This window comes from Leucoraja erinacea, chromosome 24 (assembly GCF_028641065.1).
Source record: "Leucoraja erinacea ecotype New England chromosome 24, Leri_hhj_1, whole genome shotgun sequence".
Taxonomy (NCBI): Eukaryota; Metazoa; Chordata; class Chondrichthyes; order Rajiformes; family Rajidae; genus Leucoraja; species Leucoraja erinaceus.
Window position 1 is genome coordinate 22,124,800 of NC_073400.1, and position 23,949 is coordinate 22,148,748.

The 23,949-nt window shown below is 43.3% G+C and overlaps 1 protein-coding gene across 2 annotated transcripts in view; it reads left to right on the forward strand.

Annotated features, from left to right (window-relative positions):
• LOC129708776 (voltage-dependent L-type calcium channel subunit alpha-1S-like) overlaps positions 1-23,949 on the forward strand; it is a 115,331-nt gene that overhangs the window by 36,159 nt on the left and 55,223 nt on the right. For both annotated transcript variants that reach the window (XM_055654732.1, XM_055654733.1), the window contains exons 7-17: positions 1,417-1,520; positions 3,150-3,301; positions 4,676-4,760; positions 7,321-7,481; positions 9,327-9,552; positions 13,354-13,561; positions 15,143-15,263; positions 16,425-16,539; positions 17,280-17,376; positions 20,903-20,972; positions 22,658-22,790. In XM_055654732.1, coding sequence (XP_055510707.1) covers positions 1,417-1,520; positions 3,150-3,301; positions 4,676-4,760; positions 7,321-7,481; positions 9,327-9,552; positions 13,354-13,561; positions 15,143-15,263; positions 16,425-16,539; positions 17,280-17,376; positions 20,903-20,972; positions 22,658-22,790 — 1,472 coding nt within the window. The remainder of the gene's footprint in view (positions 1-1,416; positions 1,521-3,149; positions 3,302-4,675; positions 4,761-7,320; positions 7,482-9,326; positions 9,553-13,353; positions 13,562-15,142; positions 15,264-16,424; positions 16,540-17,279; positions 17,377-20,902; positions 20,973-22,657; positions 22,791-23,949) is intronic.

A 23,949-nucleotide genomic window follows, 5' to 3' on the forward strand; every position in this document is an offset into this window, starting at 1 on the left:
GGAGGAGGGCGAGAATAAAAGGGTATAATATCCTGGTATGGATTTGGGATTAGTTGATTAAAATAAAATAGAGGAGGAAGAAACTGGAATTTTTCTGGTTGACTGGTGGGGTGTTGCAGGGTTTGGTGCTTAGGCCCCAGTTTTGCACAATGCATATTGTTAATTTGGGCGACGGAACTAAATGCAGCATCTCCGAGTTTGCAGATGACATATAGCTGTAGGGTTGTGTGGGCTGTAAAAATGATGTAAAGCAACTCTAGTGTGTATGGCAGATGCAGCCTATGGTCGATAGATGTGAGGTTATCCACTTTTGGATTGAAATACCCAAAAAATTATTATCTGGATGTTGATAGATTGGGTTAGGTGTTGGAGGTGCCATGAGATCTGGAAGCCCTTGCTTCCGGTTGCTGAAATCTAACATTCAGCTGTTGCAAGCCCTGAGACAGGCGGAGGGTATGTTTATCTTAATGGCATGAGGATTAGAGTCCAGGAGTCAGAATGTCTTTCTAAGCTTATACAGGGTCTTGGTGAGATGTCACCTGGAGTTACGGGTGCAGCTTTGATCGCCTTTTTCATGGAAGGGTGATCTTGCCACAGATGGAGTGCAGTAGAGGTTGTCTGAATTAATTCCTGGGGTGGGGTACTTACATTTGAAAAGACATTGGTTCAATTAGACCAAAGTTAATTTACAGGAGTGAGATGGCATCTCATAAAAAAGGTATAACATTCCAACGGAACTAGACGGGCTAAGATGCAGGGTATTTCCCATGACCTGTGAGACTGGAACCAGGGGTCACAGCATTGGGGTACGAGGTATGTAATTTAGAACCAAGATCAGGAAGAATCTCTTCACCCAGAAAGTGTGAACCAGTGCAGTTTCCACAATGACATGACACCACAGAAAGTGTGGAGTCATGTCATTAAATATATTGAAGAAGTTATTAAATATATTAAAGATAGAGATTTTTCTTAATACTCAAGGTTAATGGGGAGGAAGGGAACTGGATACTGAAATGGATGATCAAGCGTTACCCAGACCAGACCTAAGGGGCTGAATGGCCTTCTGTGCTCTTTCTCTATACAGCTGTGTTCTGTCTGCTGGATGTTTGCTCCCTCTTTAGATAACTCGTAGTTCGGCTCGTGTGAAGTACTCAGTTCAGCAATTGCATATCCATTCACTGCTGCCAGTAGGTGTGCCTCTGGTGGGTTTGTATGTTTACATTCTACAGTCAATACTGCTTAATGTTGATAGTTCCTTTTAACTCTCCTTTTATCACCAGGTAATCAAGATCTGGCTGTTTGAGTCCTCTTGTATAATGTACCTGTGAAATGCCATTGGATGTTTGGTGCAGTAAGGGTTATATATAAATACATATTTCATATTTGTAGGCTGATACTTGTGTCTGTATCTTGCAGGTTAATGATGCCATTGGTAATGAGTGGCCCTGGATCTACTTTGTCAGTCTTATCCTGTTGGGATCATTCTTTGTGCTCAATCTGGTCCTTGGTGTTCTGAGTGGGTGAGTGGAAATCAGAAAAATCCCAGCATAATAGCAGTCATCTCCATCATACTAATGCCCATGTACCCTCCAATCAGGCTCGACGATAACAATGTATGATCCAGCCAGACCAATTTCACACTCTTCCCTTCCATTTCCTTTGACAATTTAAATTTGGTTCAGATCTGGAAATAAGAAGATGGTGTGGGTAAAACTAAACATAGAATATAGAACAGTACAGCGCAGGAACAAGCATTCTGGCCCACCATGTCTGTGCCGAGCATGATGTCAAATTAAACTAATCCTTTCTGCCTCTATGTGTTCATAATGCCTCAATTCCTTGCACATTCATGTGCCCATCTACAAGCCCCTTAAACACGATAATCATATCTGCTTCCATCACCACCCTGGCAGCTTATTTCAGGCACCAAGCATTCTGTAAAATAAACCTGCCCCGCACATCTATTTTAGACTCTCCCCCTCTAACCTTAATGCTAAGCCATCTAATATTTAAAATTTGGGGAAAAGATTCTGACAATCTACCTTATCTGTGCCTCTCCAAATTTGATGAACTTGTATCATGTGTCCCCTCAGCATTTCAAAGAAAACTATTCAAGTTTGTTCAACTTATCCTTATAGCTAATACTCTCTAATCCAGGCAGGTGAACCACTTCTGCATCCTCTCCATTGCCTCCGTAACCTTCCAGTAACGGGGGCGACCAGAACAGCAAACAATAGTCCAAGTAAATTCTAACCAAATTTTTATGAAGTTATTGAAGTTCTTGTATTGTTCAAAAACGCAACATCGAATTGAATTGAATTGAATTGAATTGAGTACTCTATTGTTGCATATGACAAGTCACAGTGAAATTCTTTGCTTGTATACTGTGCCAGGTATGCAAATAGAGCCTAAGGGGTAGGGAATTATCACCATTATCCCTCATCCAGCCCAGCCTATAAACTGTTTGGTTCCACACCCATGGAGATTACCCACTGAGGCATTTATGATCAAACCATGGTTCTTCAGGGCAACTAGGCAATAGCAGCCAATATTTACTGACCTGGTGTGGGACGTATATGTCATGGAGTGCAAATCAAATAGCTTTTGTGGTATATTTACAGCCATAACAGAAACATGGCTGAGAAAAGCAGGCTCAGACAAACTTTATTATTTGAAGTGAAGGAGAATGAGAAAAATGCAAAGTCTTTTTTCCAAAGAAAGGAGAAATCAAAAACTAGAGGACATAGGTTTAAGGTGAGAGAGGAAATATGTAAAAGGGATTCATCATCCCCAATGATTGTTGCAATTCATCATCCTCAACGATTCCTGGAAGGCTGTTAGAATTGGTATCATTTCACTGAGCACATGAACACTAGTCACTGATTCCTTTCTTCACTGATGCTTTCCTCACCCAGAGTTTGTTTCAATCTTTCTGTACTGTTGTACACTGATTTATGTTTCCTGTGACCATGATATGTTTAACAATTTCGGGGAGAATGATGATCTAAGATGAATTCCAAATGGTGCCATTTGTAAAGGTAATTAGTTTGCAAGTGCACTCTGTTTTAATCAGCCAGATCTTCCAATCTGTACAAAAGAGACCATGTGTACTCACTTTCGTGGTAACTTGCTGATTGCTTGTATTCCAGGGAGTTCTCCAGGGAGAGAGAGAAAGCCAAGTCCCGAGGAGACTTCCAGAAGTTCAGGGAGAAGCAGCAGCTAGATGAAGATCTGAAAGGATACCTTGACTGGATCACACATGCTGAGGATATTGACGTGGACCATGTCAGGCATCGGGAAGGTGAGGTGCCAGGGCGACAAACCACACGGTTCCTCGGGTTCATGAGAATCTTAAAACACAATCCTGTATGTTATGTCAACAACTTGGTTCTCTGTAAATTAAACAAAAAGGCTGTGTTTTTAGGCCGCGTGATGATACAGTTTCAATTTAATCTTCCAGTTCATTAGCCTTCCTCAACTTGTAATTTCACACATGCAAGTGGGGATTGTCCTGAAATGTCCAAAACACAAAGAACACATCAGCAACTTTAATATTGGTTTGTGTCCATGGTGTAGGAACAGAAAATACCTCTTAAACATGTAGCCCTGACCTCTTATGTTCTCCATTCTCAAACTATCCTTTCTCTGGGTTAGATGGTTTCTGTGGAGACTCAGTCAGCATCTATGGAGAGGGAAACACACTTACTTTTTCAGTTCAACAACCCTTCGAAAAAAGGTAATTTCCATTCCCAGCCCTGCAGCATGGATTCATGAAAGGGAAATCATGCTCAGCAAACCCATGGGAGCTTTTCAAGGTAATTAGTAAATTAACAAGGGAGGAGGATTGGATGTGGTCTGTATATATTTTCAGTAGACTTTTTATAAGGTCCCATTTATGGGCTAGTGTGCAAAATGAGATTGTACTGGCCAGAAGTGAGAATTGATTCACTGGCAGGAACAGACAGTATGAACAAATGAGTCTTTTACTGGGTGGTTCTTAAAAACATTAGAATTGATTACCGTGTGAACGATGATAGACTGGGAAAAGAGGGAGGTGCAATGAATGGTGGATTTGCTTGTACACCAGTTGCTGGGACCAAGTGTTCAGGGGCAACATTCTGGAAAGCAAGTGATGTGTTGGCCTTCAATAGAAGAGGTTTTGGAGACTCTGGAGACTTTGCGCCCCACCCAAGGTTTCCGTGCGGTTCCCGGAGGTTGCAGGTAGTGGAAGCAGGTACGGAGACTGACCAAAACCTCCGGGAACCGCACGGAAACCTTGGGTGGGGCGCAAAGTCTCCAGAGGTTTCCGTTCAGGTTTCCTAAGTGGGACAGGGGCCTTAGTCTAAAAGAACCCAGAGCACAATTTAAAGAAAAATAGGGCAGACTTGGAATGTTCTGGGGCGCAAAGTCTCCAGCCTTATTGATGCTCAGACAAAATCACCATAGCTGATTATTGCATGGTAGGGCTTTGTATTTGCTCTATTACTGCAGTGACTATTTTACTTGTGAAATGCTATGTAAATGCAAATTGTTCTTTCATAGAATCTTGTACACCAGATGTGCTCAAACTGCTGCAATCCAACACAAACCCACAATCCTTTGACTAAAATATGTGTGTGACCACAGAGTTACGGTAACACAACAAAAATGATTTTGGCTCTGCCTCTTTCTACAGGAATATTGGCATCGGATGAAATTGGCTCCCTGGGCTCTGAGGAACTACTCAAGATGGAGGGAATGAGTCTGCTCTCACGTATCATGTAAGTCAGCACAGACTAACTGCTGCCTGCCTCTCACGATGTACTGTCAGAATGGTCAACAATGTGCACTAGTACTGGCTTTAATGTGGGTGGTGACGAAAGAGGTCAAGTGAAATGATGCAATGAGAAGTTTTTTTTTCTGACTAGATACAGTCGTAAAATTGGACTAGGAATTATCTATATTATGTCAAATATTAATCTTGATATTATTAACTGTGCCTCGTTGATAATGCTACTGTCCCTGAGACAGATTGTTGATGATGTGAACACCACTCAGGGAAATGAGAATGCAATAAATTTGCGATAATCCGACGCTCTTGGTAGTGCTGGAATGGCAGATTTTCTGGACTGCCAGATATTACTCCTAGTATTAGACCAACACTATTCACATCACATCACTATCTATATCTCTAGTTTCCTTTATCCCTAACCAGTCTGAAGAAGGGTCTCAACCCGAAATGTCACCCATTCCTTCTCTCCAGAGATGCTGCCTGTCCCGCTGAGTTACTGCAGCTTTTTGTGTTTATATCCGGTTTAAACCAGGAGGTTTTGTGTCTATTTCCGGTTTAAACCAGGAGGACTCCTGCTTTCTCCTCCCATCCCCCAGCCTTCGGGCTCCTCCTTCTTTTTCCTTTCTTCTACCCCCCCCCCCCAACCCCCGATCAGTCTGAAGAAGGGTTTTGGCCAGAAACTTTGCCTTTTTCCTTCGCTCCATAGATGCTGCTGCACCCGCTGAGTTTCTCTAGCTTTTTTGTGTACCTTCGATTTTCCAGCATCTGCAGTTCCTTCTTAAACAACTAATTTCCTAGAGCAGGTTGACTAAAACTGAACACTGTACTCCAAATCCAGCCTCACCAACTTCTTGAACAACTGTTACTTAACATTCTAACATCCATACTCAATTCTTTGACCGAGGAAGGCCAATGTGCCCAATGCCTTCTTGATCACCATTTCTACCTGTGATGTCACTTTCAAGGAACCATGTGCCTGCACTCCCAGATCCCTCTGCTCTACAAAACACCACGACTCCATCCATTTATTGTAAAGGTCCTGTCCTGGTTTGCTTCCCAAAATGCAACTCCTCGCACTTATCTGCATTAAACCCCATTCCTCAGGCCATTTGCCGAATTGATCAAGATCCTGCTGTAATTTTTGATAATTGACATCGCTGTCAATGATACTACCCACTTTAGTGTCATCTGCAAACTTACTAATCATGCCTTGTACATTCCCATCCAACTGGTTGACATTAACTACAAACAGCAATGGGCCCAGCACTGATCAATGAAGCACACCACTAGTGGTAGAAGCTAGCTTCTTTCAGCTTCAGATGATAGCTAAAATAAAATAATTCCTCCAGTTTGATGACCTGGAAAAGATCATCCACACTTTCATCTCCTCCCGCCTAGATTACTGCAACTCCCTTTACACTGGCATCAGCCAATCTTCCCTATCTCGCCTGCAACTGGTCCAAAACGCCGCAGTGAGACTCCTGACGGGCACCCAAAAAAGGGACCACATCACCCCGACCCTGGCCTCTCTCCACTGGCTCCCTGTGCGGTTCCATATAAACTTCAAGATACTCCTCCATGTCTACAAAGCCCTCAATGGGCTTGCCCCCACCTACATAAAAAGTCTTCTCACCCACCACTCCACCTCCAGGCCCCTCAGATCGGCCGACTTGGGGTTACTGAATATCCCACGGTCTAGGCATAAGCTCAGGGGCGACCGCGCCTTTGCGGTTGCAGCCCATAGGCTGCGGAACAGCATCCCCCTTTCCCATCAGAACTGCCCCCTCCATCGACTCTTTTATGTCAAGACTAAAGACTTATCTATACTCCCAAGCCTTTCCTGACGTCCTCTGAGTGAGGGCTACATGTATATATGTACAGTATGTAGTCTGTTTTGTTGTGCTATTCTTATAACAAATGTAAAGCACTTTGGCCAACGAGAGTTGTTTTTTTAAATGTGCTATATAAATAAATGTGACTTGACTTGACTTGACTAGTCATAGGTTTCCAGTCCGAGATACAATCTTTCACCATCTCCCTCTGTTTCCTTCCATGAAGCAAATTCTCTATCCAATAATCTAGGTCTCCCTGCATCCCATGTGATCTAACCTTCCAGAGTAGCCTAGCAAGTGGACCCTTATCAAATACCTTGTTGAATGCCTACAGCTTTTGGCTTTGTCCAGCTTCTTTGTTAGTTTTTCAATAAACTCAATCAGATTTATGAACTACGATCTTCTATGTACAAAACCATGCTGGCCATCCCTAATCCGCCCATCTATACAAATGCATTGATATCTTGTCTCTCAGAATACTTTCCGGTAACTTGCGCACCACATATGTTGGCACTTAAAAGATGGATAGAGCAGTTGTAGTTCAGGACTATTTCCTTTGCTGTGACTCTGTGACTGTGTGGGACAGTGGGTGGGCTCTCAATCCAAGAGTGTTGAAAGGGAGGGGAGGATTTGTCAGAGGGGAGGAATGAACGGAGCCTTACGTACATGCACAAATCCATGAAGATAGTTGTAGTGGTCTCTGTTGGCTTCCCACAGCTGGCGATGTCAACGGTGCAACCCAATGTTCAGGAGGAAATGCAGAGAGCTGGTGAAATCCAACTTCTTCTACTGGTTGGTGATATTCCTGGTTTTCCTCAACACACTAATGATATCTTTAGAGCATCACCTTCAGGCCGAATCGCTGACTCGTGTTCAAGGTAAGAACAGAATGGATGACATGCAACTCCCACTCCGTCCGGCCCCTGATGCAGAGAAACTATGTACAATTCCATCGTGGGCTATAGAGCCATGAATCACCATGCCCTCTCCCAAATCCAGTTACAGGGATCCATGCATTGACTACAAACATTCCTTCTTTCAGTTATTCTGTCCTTACATTAATTTGACACTGTTTCTTCCTGCATTTGTCACACTTTCTATTGATCTTCTTGTGTTAACAAAAGAAGCTGGCTTGTGTCCAAGTTAATATCACTCTTGCTTCTTACGTCTCTATTAAAATTATTCTCTTGCTCCTGCTCTCCTTACTTCCTCGCTTCCTCAACTATAGAAATAGTTGAGGCAGGTATAATACCAATATTTAAAAGACATTTGAATGGGTACATAGATAGGAAAGGTTTTGAGAGGTCAAACACCAGCAAGTGGGACTAGCTTAGATGGGCATCTTGATTGATATAGACGGGTTTGGCTGAAGGGTCTGTTTTCCTGCTGTATGACTATGACTCTATGACAATGGTTAATTTGCGGTTTTATTATCTTTGTTCTTTTATGCCATTTTCCGGTGACTTGCTTACCACATATGTCAGCACTTAAATGACAGAAAGATCAGTTTTAGTTCAGGACTGTTTCCATTTCCATTCCACATGTGAAGAAGGGCTCGACCAGAAACATCACCCATTCCTTCTCTCCAGAGATGCTGCTGAGTTACTCCAGCTTTTTGTGTCTATCTTTGGTTTAAGCCAGCATCTGTAGTTCCTTCCTACACCTCTCTCCTGTTGTTGGTATAATTGTTTCAGAGCCTGATTGTCTATTATCCTGTCATTGTTTTAATAAAACATATAATTTGCCTATCAAAGATTGTTTTAATAAAACATATCTTTCTTTCTAAAGTCTCTGTTAGTTTCCCCCTCTTTAACTCCCATAGCCAATGTCCTGACTCCCTGACCTTGCATTAACATTGAACCTTGCGCCGCAAACTCAATTATCGGTGCAGCTACCCGCTGAACAAAATGTTTTAAACTCTATAAAAGAGTGTCAAGTGTCTGAATATTCACAATTTTTAATGAAATTTTAATCAAACGTCGCAGATCTGCCTACCGCAATATGTCACCCACATGTATACAGACAAATGACTCAATAGAGATGACATTCTCTGGGGACTTTCTGATTTCAAACTCATTTGCAAAATGCACCTACATTCCACCATCAAAAACATGTACGATCAAGATATTTGTGATAGTTGATTCGTGTACTACAGTACTGCAATATGAGGAAGTCAGGACGTCAGCGTGCGACCACGATACGTAACACCGGAGGCGTGCGAAGATTTTGTGCACTACAAAATCCTGGAGCGCCGCACAATACCGCGCACAACTCCATACCCCTCCGCGCTTCTCCATGCAACCGTCCCGCGCCGCCCACACGCTAACCGTGTGTCTCAATGCGATGACGAGGTTGCGTAAATGGCGCACAAGTGACGGCCAAGTGGGACACGCCCTTAAAGCTTCATACTACAGAAAGCCTGCAAAAGTATAGAAAGTATAGGAGTTAAATTAAAAGAGAGGACCCTCTCCAGTACCATCCCTCCGTGTATTAACATAACTCTCTTTCTACCGTACTTGCTCCCGATATTAATATAACTCTTCCTACCTCCAACTATGTTCTTACGTTAATATAAATCACTCAACCTCTCGCTTCTCCTTATGATAACGTCATTCTCTAGTCCTCTTTCACTCTGCATACCCAGCAATCTGTCCATGTTAATCTTTCTTTTCTTCTTTTTTAACTATCTATCCCTCATTCACTCTTTCTTTCTTGTGCTGCAGACATTGCCAACAATGTGCTCTTGTCCTTGTTCACGGTGGAGATGATCTTGAAGATCTACAGCCTGGGCCTGCAGGCCTACTTTGTCTCTCTCTTTAACAGGTTTGACTGCTTTGTGGTATGTGGAGGGATCGTGGAGACGATCCTGGTGGAGGTGCAAGTAATGTCTCCGCTGGGAGTTTCCGTTCTCCGTTGTATCCGACTCTTGAGGATCTTCAAAATCACCAGGTTTGTAGGAACATGAAGTCCATGTAGAAACATTATAACAATCCAGGGGTCAGTTACAATTAGTTCTGCTATAATACAGTACTTGTGTTTCTTAAGGGCTTGTCCCACTTATGCAAGTTTTCTTAAGGACCTGTCCCACTTACTCAATTTTTTCAGCGACTGCCGGCACCAGTCATAGTCGTACCATGTCGCGGGGTGACGTCTGTATGGCCGTGAGTAGTCGCCCAAAGAGTCGCACCTTTTTCTGGTTGCCGCTGGATTTTCAATATGTTGAAAATTTCTGGCGACCTGCTGCGACTATGACGGGTGCCGGCAGTCGCCGAAAAAAATCGCATGTGGGACAGGTCCTTATGATAATAGACAATCGTGTTATAAAAATGATTATGTCAAAGGGGAAGAGGGGGTTAGGTGTTAAAGCATTTCAGACGCGCAATAACATGTTTTTTTCTGACATAATATTCAAAAATAAGCTAATTAATAGCTCTGGGTTTATTTTTTTAACTGCAAACTAACATTGCTAACGGGTTCATCATTATAATTGTTTAAAGATATATCATTGCACAAATATTAATAGAACTGACCCGTCGTCATCTTCAGTTGCCAACAGTGGTGAAACTTACAGCCTATCTTTTTAAAAGACAATGACATCTGATTACAGCGGGACAGTTACATGAATTTTTCCCCAGATTTTTTTTTTCACTGGGCAGTTTTTTTCCACTTGTCCATTTCCAAACAAACATTTAAGTAGTTTTCAAGTTCCTGATCGAAATTGTGTTCTAACCAATTTGTCCCACATATTACAAATAATATTCCATAATTCCACATTATATACCATTCTCAATCAGGAAACATACACAGAACTATTTGTGCTGATGATATCTGACCTCTTTCATTTTCATAACTAATAATGCTCAATGCTCTAATAAAGTTAATTTGTATAATTATTAATCAAGCTGCGCTTCATGTAGATCCCTTTGATGGTGGGGAGGTCAATCACTGTAATAGACCGGGCAACGTCCACCACATACTGTGGCCTTTTATTCTTGGGCTTTCAGGTTACTGAACCAGGCAGTGATGCAGTCAGTCAGTTTGCTCTCCACTGTACTCCTCTTAATGTTTGATAGACTATTCAGTGACATGCTGAACCTCCTGAGACTTCTGAGGAATGAGGTTGTCATGTGAAACGCCAATTGATTAATGCTGAAAGGAGCATGTCGAGTGCAGGGGCAAAATTAAAAGGGAAACTTAGGAAAGCACAGAGAGGGTACAAAAATACAGATAATACAATAAACCCAATTTGACTTGATCAGGCTGTCTATAGGGTGACCTATAGAGTACTTTGTTAAGGCTCTTAATGAATGTTTCAAGTCATAATGCCATACAGAATGGAAACATGCCCTTTGGCCAAACCTGTCGATGCCGATCTTGTTGACATTCTGAGCAAGTCCCTTTTCTTATATTTGGCCCAAATTGTCTGCATTTGGCCCTTTGGGGCAGTCCGCAGCAGAGGGGGGCGATCCTTATGCTTCAGCCAAGGGAAGATACTGGATGAAATAAATATAGTACGAGAGAAAATATTAAAAGGGAGGCCTCTTTGAAAGGAGATACGTTACCTGGCCCTAATGAACTGCATATGTTCGCTGTTCAGCAATCCTCCAACATAAGTCCTGTAGCCAGGGAACAATGGGAAATGATTGTCATAGGCTCCATAACACACCTTCCCCCACAATTTGTTTCTGGCTAATTGCATAGTGCAAGAAGATAACTGTGGAAAGAGTAAAGTCATTGGATGAAGGTGGGGCACCTGGATAAGATTCTAACCAGTCTGTGACCATCTCAGAAAAGCTGGGGAGTAATGCCTGATTAATTTGGCTGGATTTATTTTTGATGGGATCTTTGACGGCAGAGCATTGGTTACAATCTGCATGGAATTTTAATGTGTATTTTCCACGGCACTGTCAGGCATGGTGATCAAACAAGGTAACAACACTTGGGACCCACCGGTGGGTGATAAATAGGCTCCTAAATTGGCAGTGACAGGAAGCACATTTAGATTAATTTTTCTGTGACTGTAAAGCTGTTTTTAGAAGGGTTCCACAGTCTCACCGCTTGGTCTCTTGGTGTATGTAAACGGCACAATTAAGAAGTTTGTAAATGACATAAAACTTGGCTGCATGACAGAAAATGGAGAAAAAAGCTTCTGACTGTAAGAAGATATCGATGTTCTAGCCATTTAGGTAGGGGAATGGAAATTAAAAGGTAATTGTGAAAAATGTGAGTTAATGCATTTGAGGAGGTGCAACAAGACAAAGCAATGTTTGAAGGATACTGAACGATGCAGAGAACTTGGACAGCCTGGTGTGTAGATGCACTAATGGTTATAGACAGGGTGATAAGGTCATTAAAAGCCCTATTTCCTTTTCGAACAACAATACAACAGCAAAGAAGAAATGCCAAAACTGGGTAGGCCACAGATGAAGCAATATATATGATTGCCTTCATCACATTACAGCTTGGATATGAGTGCAGAGAAGATTTACGACCATCTTAACAGACCAGAAAATGTTAGCTAAGAGGAAAGATTAGATAAACATGTTTTCTTTGAAACAGAAGAAACTACTGAAGATTTAATTGATCCATATAAAATTATGAGGGCTTAGAGGAAGTAAATGGGAAGGATTTAATTCTGTCTCCATGATTTATCTCTCTATGACTCTAAAGAGCTACTATGTAAGGGCCACCTCGAATTGTGAGTGAGTGGGAATAGAGGAGACGACTGTCACACTGACAACTCTGCACTGATTGGCATCCAACACTCCAGCTTGCCAAGTTAGGACTGTGAGAACACAATATTAGGAAAATAAAGTGCAAGGGGCCACACAGTCCTTTGGCTTATACACATCACTCACGTCTCTCATGCTATCAGCTCATTCACCCTGTTATAAAGACTGAGCATTTGGATAAAGAGTATTACATTTTACTATATTCCTCCGACACAATTTTCTGCTGCATGTTTACTGTTATGCATTCTGTCCATTTCTGCAATGTTTTAACATTATTGTTAAATATATCACTTTTTCCTTTCTGTTTAACTTTCTAAATTTAGCCTTAACCCACACTCTACCCATTAATCAAGAGTGTTTGTTTGTCATATATTAATTGGAGCAATGAAATTCACATTTGCATTAGTTTTATTGGCACATTAGATGCACCAACAACAAAAATATATACATTTAATTTTTATTTATTCTAAGTAAAATAGACCGTGTTAGCGCAAAATACTAAAGAACATAGATCAAATAGCAGTGCAAAATCCGTAGTGATTCGGTGTTGTGGTTAGGGTAGTGCCGAATGATGCAAGAACTGTTCATGGACCTGCAGGTAATGGTTCTTGGGCTCCCGTACCACACACAACATAATACACACTATTATACTGCAAGTAATACACAAATGTTCACTATATTCCAGACACCTGAAGTGACCATTTAGCAAGCATGAAAAATGGAGACAATTGACATGGGTAGGACGTGGGGAAAAATCCCTACTAATAGGATATTCCCAATAAACCTACAACACTCATAAACCTACAACATCTGCTGCCAAGAAGGAGAATGCAGTTTGGCTCATGGGCATCTGCAGATTTCCCTGCATGCTGTTGTTTGCCAGCCTGACTTGGTTGGCAATATCTTGTAACTCACCAGCAGTGTGCTGTTTTGTGCCTTGATGTGTTTATAGTTCAATGATGTTTCAGAAACTGTGATTCCTCCTCTCTTCTTCATTCACCTTTTTTCGATTGCTTAGATATTGGACCTCATTGAGCAACCTTGTGGCATCGTTGTTGAACTCTGTCCGGTCCATTGCATCCTTGCTTCTCCTTCTCTTCCTCTTCATCATTATCTTTTCCTTGCTTGGAATGCAGCTGTTTGGTGGAAAGTATAACTTTGAAGACATGCACGTACGAAGGAGTACCTTCGATAATTTCCCACAGGCCCTTCTGAGCGTCTTCCAGGTAGGTAACCTATACAAAGCCCCACAGCCGATTTGTCCAAAATGTATTGGGTAGCCTTCAGTGGAGAAGCTCGTAGGTTAGGCCTCATTCCTGTAAGACAGAGACCAGGCAATGCTGACATACTGGAGATACTAATTTATAATGGTCGTAGCACCGGAGTAGGCATTTTAGGCTAAATTAGGCACAAAATATTAAACTGAGGCCTTGTCTTTACGAATGAATGAAAAAAAGCCCATGATTGATTTGACAAATATTTATCTCAATTTATATACAGCACAAGTATTTAATTGATTGGAAATTAGTTTCAGTATTTGAAATAGTGAGAGTGCTCCCCAAGTCTCTGTTGCTGATAGGCAGCAGCTTTACTTGCTCCACCACTGTAATCCCCGTTATTTTCTGAGCCCGGGCGTAAACAAGCATTGATCGCTCGTGTTGAAACAAGCATAATGGCAAATTCTCTTCTTGTTAATCCCCATTTTCATCTACTCCTCCCCGGATAAGATGTTGCCTTGTCTCACAAAAGGTACACTGACACTGTGGCCAATTCAATTCCCATAGCCAGAGTCTCATTGATGCCAGCAGAGAGGACAACACTGAAATACACTCAGACAAGTTTCTGTCCACAAGCTGGGTTGCCTTTAATTGCTCTTTCCTCACTCTTACTCCCGCTCCGTGCTCAACCTTTTCACCCACAGACCCAACTTCTTAATAATTGCCCCTCCTTCCAACCCACCATCCCCTGCTTGGCTTCCCCCATTTGATGCCCCCTCCCACTCCTAAAACCTCCATATATCTAACCCATATCTCTGCGTTGAGTTACCTACAATGGGCCTCCCATTCTTACCCATGCATCAGTTTGATTACCTCCATCTTGCCCTCTCCATACGCTCCGATCCACCCTTCTGCAACTTTGCTGGCCCAGTCTCCTCCATTGTATCATTTCCTCCAGTCACAACATTAACCATCTCAATCCTTCCCAATCCACAGGTTGAATCACTGTCACCTGACTCCTGAACCAATCATCTCTTTCATACCTCCTTCCTGGAGGTGCTGCTCTGTACTCTTAATATTACTTCTCCCTCCTTTGGCCATTCCGTTACTGTTCGTCAATAACATTTGCACTACTTGGATTTTGTTCGACATTCTTGCACCATTCTGCTGTTTTTGCCCTAGTTGTTGTACTTATTGTTTGATTTATCAATATTGGTATGTACACTGATTACTCTGTGAATGTCATGTGAATGACAAATTTCATTGCGTCCTGCTGTATATGACAATAAACTAACAGAATCTGAATGCAGGGATATTTCCCTTGATTGAGAAGTCCGGAACCAATTGCCTCAGGATATGATGTCAGAATTGGGAAGAAGTTTGTTCAGCTCGAGGTTTGAAGAGTCTTTGAATGATGTTCATGCAAGAATGTTGAGGTGAAAGATTGGCCATGATCTCATTCAATGGCAGGGCAGACATGAGGGGCACTACTCCTGCTTCCATCTCTTATGTTCATGTGCTGCATCCTTGCCTGTGTAGAGTGCCAGTGTGGGGGTAGATTCAAACTCTGTTCTGCTCTGTTCCATGCAGATACTTACTGGTGAGGATTGGAATTCTGTCATGAATGATGGCATCATGGCGTACGGAGGCCCCTCCTTCCCTGGAGTGCTCGTCTGCATATACTTCATCATCTTGTTTGTCTGTGGAAATTGTATCCTTTATTGTGGAGACAGGGGGAGGGGAATGGTGAGTGGTGGGCAGAGTGCGACACGCAGTGGGGGTGGCAGGTGGTGAATGTAGTGAGCAATGCTGTGTGCTGGGAAGGCCTGTGCAGGGCAGGAATTTAGCCATGATGGATGCTTTGCTCAATAATCCTTAACTGACTCCATCGTGTAATAGCTATGATTTTAATCATCTGTTCAGGAGCAGCAAAGAGTGATACAGTATGGAAACAGATCCTTCAGCTCACCAAGTCTGTGCCAACCATCAATCACCCACTTACATCAATCCTGTTTTTTTTAAATTCACCCCTGTAAATTGCCCTTAGTGTGGAGGGAGTGGATGGGAAAATGTGATAACATAGAATTAGCGTAAACGGGTGATCAATGGTCAATGTGGACTCAGTGGGCCTAAGTGCCTGTTGCCATGCTTATTTTTAATACTTATTTCTCTAGTAGAGAGGACTACATTGTGAACACTGAATGCAGTGCACTAGAGGGGAAGTTGGTTCCGTGAGATTGGACCACATGAGCCCCGATGTAAGTTTTCTGCACTTGATCTCTACTTACATGGCTGACACTGAGAAAAGTCAGTTCTAGCTAGTTAACAATAACTTATATTTCACAACCTAATTCAAACAGATACGAAATAAAACTGAACTAGAACTACTAGGCCCCCGCCTTGACAATAAAGCTTTATTTTGTGGAAACAATTTTTCCTCAACCCGACCAAAATTGTCTGCAAATGGGACTTAGGCCTGAAATTTAACAGTTTCTCTTTCCACAACTGCTGAGTGTTTCCAGTCCTTTTAATTTTATTTCAGATTCCTAGTGTCTGCAGTTTTTTGGTTTCTAAAATTGTGCTTCAGGGAAAAACTTAGGGTGTTTTAACTCTGGCAGTAACTGACCATACAAAATACCCTCATGAGCCTCTTGTCTTAAACTGATTCACCCCACAGTGCAGTTAGTTCTGAAGAAGGGTCTTGACCCAAAACGTCACTTATCCATATTCTCCAGAGATGCTGCCTGACCTGCTGAGTTACTTCAGCACTATGTTTCCTTTCGTGCAATTAGGGTAGTTTTTGTTCTCTTCATAAACAGGTCCTCGCCTCAGGACTTGGTGTATATTTATTTCCTTAGCCCAATATTTGTAGACATCTTGTTGAATGTTTTCCTGGCCATTGCAGTGGACAATCTGGCAGAGGCGGAAAGTTTGACATCAGCTCAGAAGGAAGCTGCTGAGGAGAAGAAAAGGAGAAAACTGGAGAGGTGAGTGAGGTCTGGTGGCGAGGCCGGCACATGCAATAACTGGAAGGCAGTGTCTGATAGCAAAGTAAATCACAAATGGGAATGTTTATCCTGTCACTGTGCGGGTGCACAGAAGTGATCATTCCATGGCGCTGCATTCAGAAAAAGACAGAAGAAGTACAAAAACGGACGTTAATCTCCATATTAAAGGCCCCTGGACTTAGTAACTATGAAATAGTTTGGATCCTGGCTCAGTGGCTGAGAGTCAGACGATGAGCCGGGTTCCTTACCTGAGAACTGACACAGTTATTGAGAAATGGCCCAAGATTTCAGCTCTATGAGTGAAGTGGCCCAGGATCTCAACTTTATGACTGAGAAATGGCTCAGGATCTCAACTCAGTGACTGATAAATTGCCCAGGATATCAGCTCAGTGACTGAGAAATTACCTGGGATGTCAGTTTTGTGACTTAGAAATGGCACAGGCCCTCAACTCTGCGACTGAGAAATGGCCCAGGATCTCAGTTCTGTGGCTGAGAACCAGTCAAGGGTCTGGATTCAGTGACTGAGAAATGGCCCAGGATATCAGCTCAGTAAATGAATGATCAGGGCCTCAGTTGCAGCACCAAACAGAGTGATGTGGCTCCAGTTTCCGTGTTTCACCTCCCATGTAGTGTGCGTTCCCAAGGCACCGTGTCTACCCCTGAGGCTCCTCTTGTCCTAGGTTATTTCTTCATTCCTGCAATCTGCTTTTGTTATTTAGAGCTGCCCACCCCGGCCTAACGGAAGAGGAAAAGCTGCTTTTGAAAAAACTTGAGCTGGCAAAACTCAAGGCTGAAGGAATTCCCACCACTGCCAAGGTAAAGCCTGCTCCAAATGTGCATTCTACTGCTATGTGGTCATAGAGTCACGGAGCTATAATACAGCAAGGAAACGGGCCTCTCAGCCAACTTGGCCATGCCAACCAAGTTGCCAAGCTGAGCTCGTCCCAGTTGACTGCATCTGAGCCCTATCCCTCCATACCTTTTCTATCCATGTACCTGTCCAAGTTTCTTTTAAATGTTGTAATTGTACCCACCTCTACTGCTTGTTCCTTGCTCCGGTAGCTCATTCCATATACCCACCTCTCTCTATGTGAAAAAATTGCTCCTCTAAAATCTTTCCATTCTCGCCTTAAACCTATGGTTTGGAGTCTGATGGAGAAAAGACTGTGGCTTTTCATCTTATCCTTTCCCTTCATGATTTTGTAAACTTCTATAACGTCACCTCTCAGTCTCCGATCCTCCAAGAAAAAAATTGCGTTATCCCGCTTCTTATAACTCAAGCCCTCCAGAACTGGCATCATTTTGTGCAACCTTTCCAGTGTAATGACATCCTTCCAATAGCAGGCTGACCGGAACTGTACACTATACCTGTTGTGTATTTAGATGCTTGGAACAGTCTTTAATAAGGCTCGAACACGGGAGTAATCAAACAAGCTTCTTTATTCCAGGACGCCACCTGAGTCTTCCTGTACACATGCGTACTATCACAAGACATCACATATACTGATTACATATGCTAATTATTACATACCTAACAATATCCAAAATTGGTTTTACCAATATTGTGTCCAGTTGTAACACAATGTTCCATCTCCTGTACTCAATACCCAGGCCTAGGAAGGCAAGTATGACAAAAGCCTTCTTTGCCACCTTGTCTATCTGTGTTACCACTTTCAGAGAACTAGGTATTTGCACTCCTTGACCTGTCTGTTCTACAACACTCCCCAGGACCCTTCTGCCGTGATGAATGCACTGTCTCAGCCCAGCTTCTTGCTGGCTCTGTGAGTAAATAACATAACATAATTTGTTCTGATTAAAGGTGTTGACCTGAAACTTTGACTCTCTTTCTGTCTCCACAGATGCTGTCTGACCTCCCGAGTCATTCCAGCATCTTCTGTTTTAATTTCAGAAAACCATCATCTGCAGTTTTGTTTTATTTTCTCCCCACTATCTTGAATGATGCACTGGTTTGGCTTGGGATGAATTAACACTGGGATTCAGCCTCACCTGGATCAGCACAAAATAACTGTGGTAGAGCAAGGTAAACAGGTCCAGTTTTGGACTTCATAACACAGAGTTGAAGGAAGATATGTAGGCCTGTCCAGAGACTGAATAATACAGGATGGTGGAGGGGAAGGATACCGCCATTCCAAGCTACACAATTCCAACTTTGGAATGAAGAGCTCAAGGATAGGGCAGAGTGGGAGGACCCACCTCTTTGTCATTGGGGAACTGGAGATGATGATCCATCCTGCCCCACATCCCCACCTGCTGATTCCAGCCCTCGAGCCTTACTGTTATGTCTCCAGGCTCTTGACTCCTGACTCTAGCCCGCCCTGCCTGATCACTGAAGCGCTGCTTCATTCATTTGGTTCTAAGATTCAAATTCTACAAGCAATCTGTCGAGGAAAATCAAAGGAAAAACAGAGACTTTGAGGTTTGCTTCAAGAAACTTTATTGCATGATATCATGGAGAGATGGTGACAAGTAACTGCTCACCGGTTCTCTGACCGCAGCAGAAATAGCGGCAGTTATACAGTGCAGTAAACACATTTTTTTTTTGGTAAGATACAATTATACGAAAACATACTTTGTCCTTAGCTATATGTTTTCCTGTTATTCCTATCTACTACATGGGTATTAATTATTTCATTTGTCATAATATTCTGTTTATGTTAATGTTATTCAACAAAGTCAAACATAATACAAGGGCATCTTGACATTATTCTATCTCATCTTTCAAGCAGACCGTGCCACTGCCCCCTCTCTGAGCCAATCATAAGCCCCTATTTACTGCCACGTTTCTACACGACTAGTGGTAGAGGGCACGGGTGGTCTAACCAGCAATTGCTGTGCTGTTTTTGATCACAATAGTTATCGACATTACAGGGTTAACTATTGTGATCCAGCATTCAGTAACTTTCCACTGAGAAACAGGCTTCCTTATCTATGTCCTAGTTTGTTGTGCTTTATTCACCATGCTATGCATTCCCAGACAAGGGATAATGCGTCTGAAACTTGTTTTGCCAAATTCCCATGATCGTATTGTGCATCTGGTCCACCAGAGATGCCAATTGCCACATCCACACACCCTTTTGTTAAATTGTTTAATTCTGATCAAAATTAAGTAAATGAAGATTTTATTTTTTTCGTCTACACAATCACTTTGGCAATTTCACCTTTGCAAACTGTGAGCAGAAAACCAGACAAGCTTACTCAGACCCAGTGTCTAGTAAGCAGTGTACTACATGAAGTTTCATTTGTATCTAATTACAGGCATCCCCAGGTTAGGAATGCCTGACTTATGGACAGCCCATATATGTAAAGGTGCATTTTGGAGATAGTTTGGTATGGATTTGCTAGCTGCAGGCATCTTAGCCCATGATCATATTGAATGGAGGTGCTGACTCGAAGGGCTGAATGGTCTACTCCTGCTCCTGTTGTCTATTGTCTAGCCATGTGGGAACTTGGTTCAAAGCAAGATCTGAATGGTTTAGTTTGACCTCTGGCTTCACTACAACTTGCCCTTGATTGGCCTTTGTTTTTATTTAAATATAACGCCTGGCAGCCAAGTTCCCATCCTGCGAGCTGTTTGGGTTATGAACAGTTCTCAGGAATGGAACCCTGTCATAACCTGGGGAGGACCTGTACTTGTGTTCAAGAAGGAACTGCAGATGCTGGAAGATCGAAGGTACACAAAAATGCTGGAGAAACTCAGCGGGTGCAGCAGCATCTATGGAGCGAAGGAAATAGGTGACGTTTCGGGCCGAAACCCTTCTTCAGACCTGCTGCACCCGCTGAGTTTCTCCAGCATTTTTGTGTACCGAGGACCTGTACTTGATTGATTTGGGCAGAGCATTAACATGTACAACGTAACCATCTGCAGAATCACAGTGGGATTGGGATACAGCAGGAATCATGAGCACAAAACAAACTGCTGGAGGAACCTAGCAGGTCATGCAGCATCTGTGGAGCGAAATGGACAGATAATGTTTTGGGTTGGAATCCTTCTGGAAGTTCATACCTGAATTCCTCATCTGTCAATTTCCCTCCACAGATGCTGCATGACCCACTGAGTTCCTCCAGCATTTATTTTTCACAGTTCCAGTCACCGCACCCTGAATAAAAAGTAATCTGTACAAACATTTGGTGACCTTCAAAACGATGTGATTGCACGCTGTGTGAATCTCACCATAATCAGATTAAACATAACTCTTATTGGTACGCTTGAAGAAATTGTGACCTCTGGCTTTGTACGTGTGTACTCAGCGGATAAACTCTGATTTACAGTTACGTCCGCGCGATTACTAGATGTTTAATTACTCGTGTTTTATTGTTGCAGCTTAAAGTGGATGAATTTGAAGCCAACGTCAATGAAGTCAAAGATCCGTATCCTTCTGCTGACTTTCCAGGTAATGTCCAGGAACAGCTACTGATTGCATCTTGGTCAGGACTCCAAAGGAGGTTTACAGAGAGCATTGTATTTTCACAGCTCTCGACAATCACGACAGGAATTTAAAACAGCTCACAACTAAATAAATTATTTTGTAGCTAGTGGTGTAATGTTGAAAGTTATGGGTGTAAAATCCAACAAAACAAATTGGTTAAATGCGCAGGTCAGTTGGGGAAGGGGACAGCTTTGATCTTCAAATGCAAAGATATCTTGCACCCAGAACGGATCTTGGTTTAAAGTCAGTGTCCGTGAAAAGCGGCAAATCCACATCAATGAGCAAGAGTGTTTCGCAATGTTTGGTGCTCGTGTGCTGAAGCTTGGATTGAACTCATGACCACTAACAAGAACTCTGAGTCAGACACTGTGATTCTGCATCCAGGAGATCTGACCTCCCTTGTTTCATTGTTTTGTGGGATGTTGACTTTGCTGCTAAGACCTGAAATTATTGCCCATCAGTAATTGGCCTGGACTTGCTGGTGTGGTGAGCTGCCTGAATGAGCTGTTCTGGTCCTCGTAGTGAACATTCTTTTAGATTACTGAAGGCTGGAAATTCCGGGTCTATACAGCACAGTTTGTCATGTACACCTCATCTACGAGATCTATATTTGCTGAATATCCCACGGTTTAGGCATCAGCTCAGGGGAGACCGCGCCTTTGCGGTTGCAGCCCCTAGACTGTGGAACAGCATCCCCTTTCCCATCAGAACTGCCCCCTCCATCGACTCTTTTAAATCAAGACTAAAGACTTATCTATACTCCCAAGCCTTTCCTGACATCCTCTGAGTGAGGGCTACATGTATATATGTATGTAGTTTGTTTTGTTGTGCTATTCTTATAACAAATGTAAAGCACTTTGGCCAACGAGAGTTGTTTTTTAAATGTGCTATATAAATAAATGTGACTTGACTTGACTTGACTATATTGAGAAAGTGATGATTTGGCATTTTGGTGAGACTCAATATTTAACCTTCCCAATGATGTAGTCAGCCTAATCAGCAAGGATCACCCTTGAAGTGAGCACCCATATCTGTGAGCATGTCCATTGCTTGGATCTCCCCAAGAGCATCAGATCTTAAACATGAATACTACAACCTTAACTGCATAGTTTTGCCTGGACTGAGTGACATACTGACGTGGCAGGTGCTGGGTACATGTTTGCTTTGGGAGAAGAGTATAATTTAATAAAACTCAGATATACCTCTATTCAACTATTTTAAAATTCCAAATGTCCTTTCCCACATTCCCCTCCAATTTGCCAGAGCCTCGGATCTCATGGTGCCTCCCATCTCGCCAGGGCCCTGAATCCCATACTCCACTCCACCAGCAAGGTTCACAGATCCCGTGCTCCCATCCCGTCTCCTGGCCCCTGGTCCTGCACTCCAGTCCAACTGACAGGGGTCCTATATCCAGTGGTCCCTTCTCTGGGGCCCTGGTGCCCACACTTCTGATTTGCTGTGTCCTAGTTTCCAATAATCTGGCACCGAGTACATCAGATTACCAGTTTCACTGTATTCTGCTGCTATAAGTGGAGCAACTCTCAAGGTGCTCCCCAGCTCCTAATGTTGTTAGCTGTAATAGTCTGCCAGCACTGGGACAGAGGCTCCTACTCAGTTCACCGCTGTCCTCTTTGTTCTTTGCTCAACAGGTGACGATGAGGAGGAGGAGCCAGAATTCCCACTGAGTCCACGCCCTCGACCTCTATCTGAGCTGCAACTAAAAGAGAAGGCAGTCCCCATGCCCAATGCCAGCGCCTTCTTCATCTTTAGTCCTGAAAACATGTAGGTATCTTTTACAGCGACCTGAGAGGACAGATTCGAGGGGCTCAAAAAACTCCTGTCCTTTCACATATTCTTTTGACTAAAAAGGACCTCATTTAGCCAATCATTTCTATGAGATGGCAGAACAATCCCACCAATCGCATGGTCCCACTCGTGTCCCCATAATCCGTTCTGTCTCATGTTCCATCAACTCCACCCTATAGGATCTACTGAATCCCACGACAGAAAGCAAAGAACAAATGACTGAGCCAGACACCTTGTGTCACGTTTATTCCAGAAGCCCCTTTTACCTACATTCTCATCAATCATAATCTGTGGCCAATTAGTGCGCCTGACCTTGGAGTTGTTATTGAGCTCTTGTGGATGGACCTTCTCATGAGGTTGCTGGCGAGTCACCAGCGATCACAGGCTGCATGCAAAACCAACGTGGGCGTGAAGGCGCCACAACCAGATTGTCCGACCACTCACCTACACACCACCGACAATGTACAGTCGTCAATTCTTGTTCTTGGTTCTTGGGTCCTCCAAAATATTCCAACTGGAATTTAAACTGGAGGTGGTGATGGGAGGGATTAAGCCAGAAAGGGTATAAAGAACACACACTATAGAATTTAACATAAAACATCCCCACACAGCAGCATCAAAGTTTCCCACTGTGTGGGAAGGCACCAAAGTCAGTCTCTTCCTCCACTGTTCCTCGTGGTCATGGCCTCGCCAAGCCCTCCGCAGTTGCAGCTACGGGCGGCCCGATGTCCAGGATCGCTCGCCGGGGTGATACAAGTCCGACGTCGGGGCTGCGGGACGTCCTCATCGGCGTGGACACCAGCGTCGGCCCCCTCCTACCGGAGTCGACGGCTTCCAAAGTCCGTAGGCCGCGCGGGGTGGAGACTGCTGCTGGCGGCCCTCTGCAAGGCGCCCCAGGACTCCACGATGCTGTTCAGCGCCGCCCGCGTTGATCTGCCACCCCGCCTGCCTTGGGATGTGAGAGGCAACCGTGGAAACCCACAAGATCACAGGGATAATAATGCAACCCGATCGTGAGGTTGGGATCGAACCTGTGTCACTGGACCGTGAAGCAGTAGCTCCACCTGCTGCACCGCTGTGAAGTCTCGAAACAGTAGATAGGTGTAACCAAGAAAATCATTGCATGTCTTGCTCC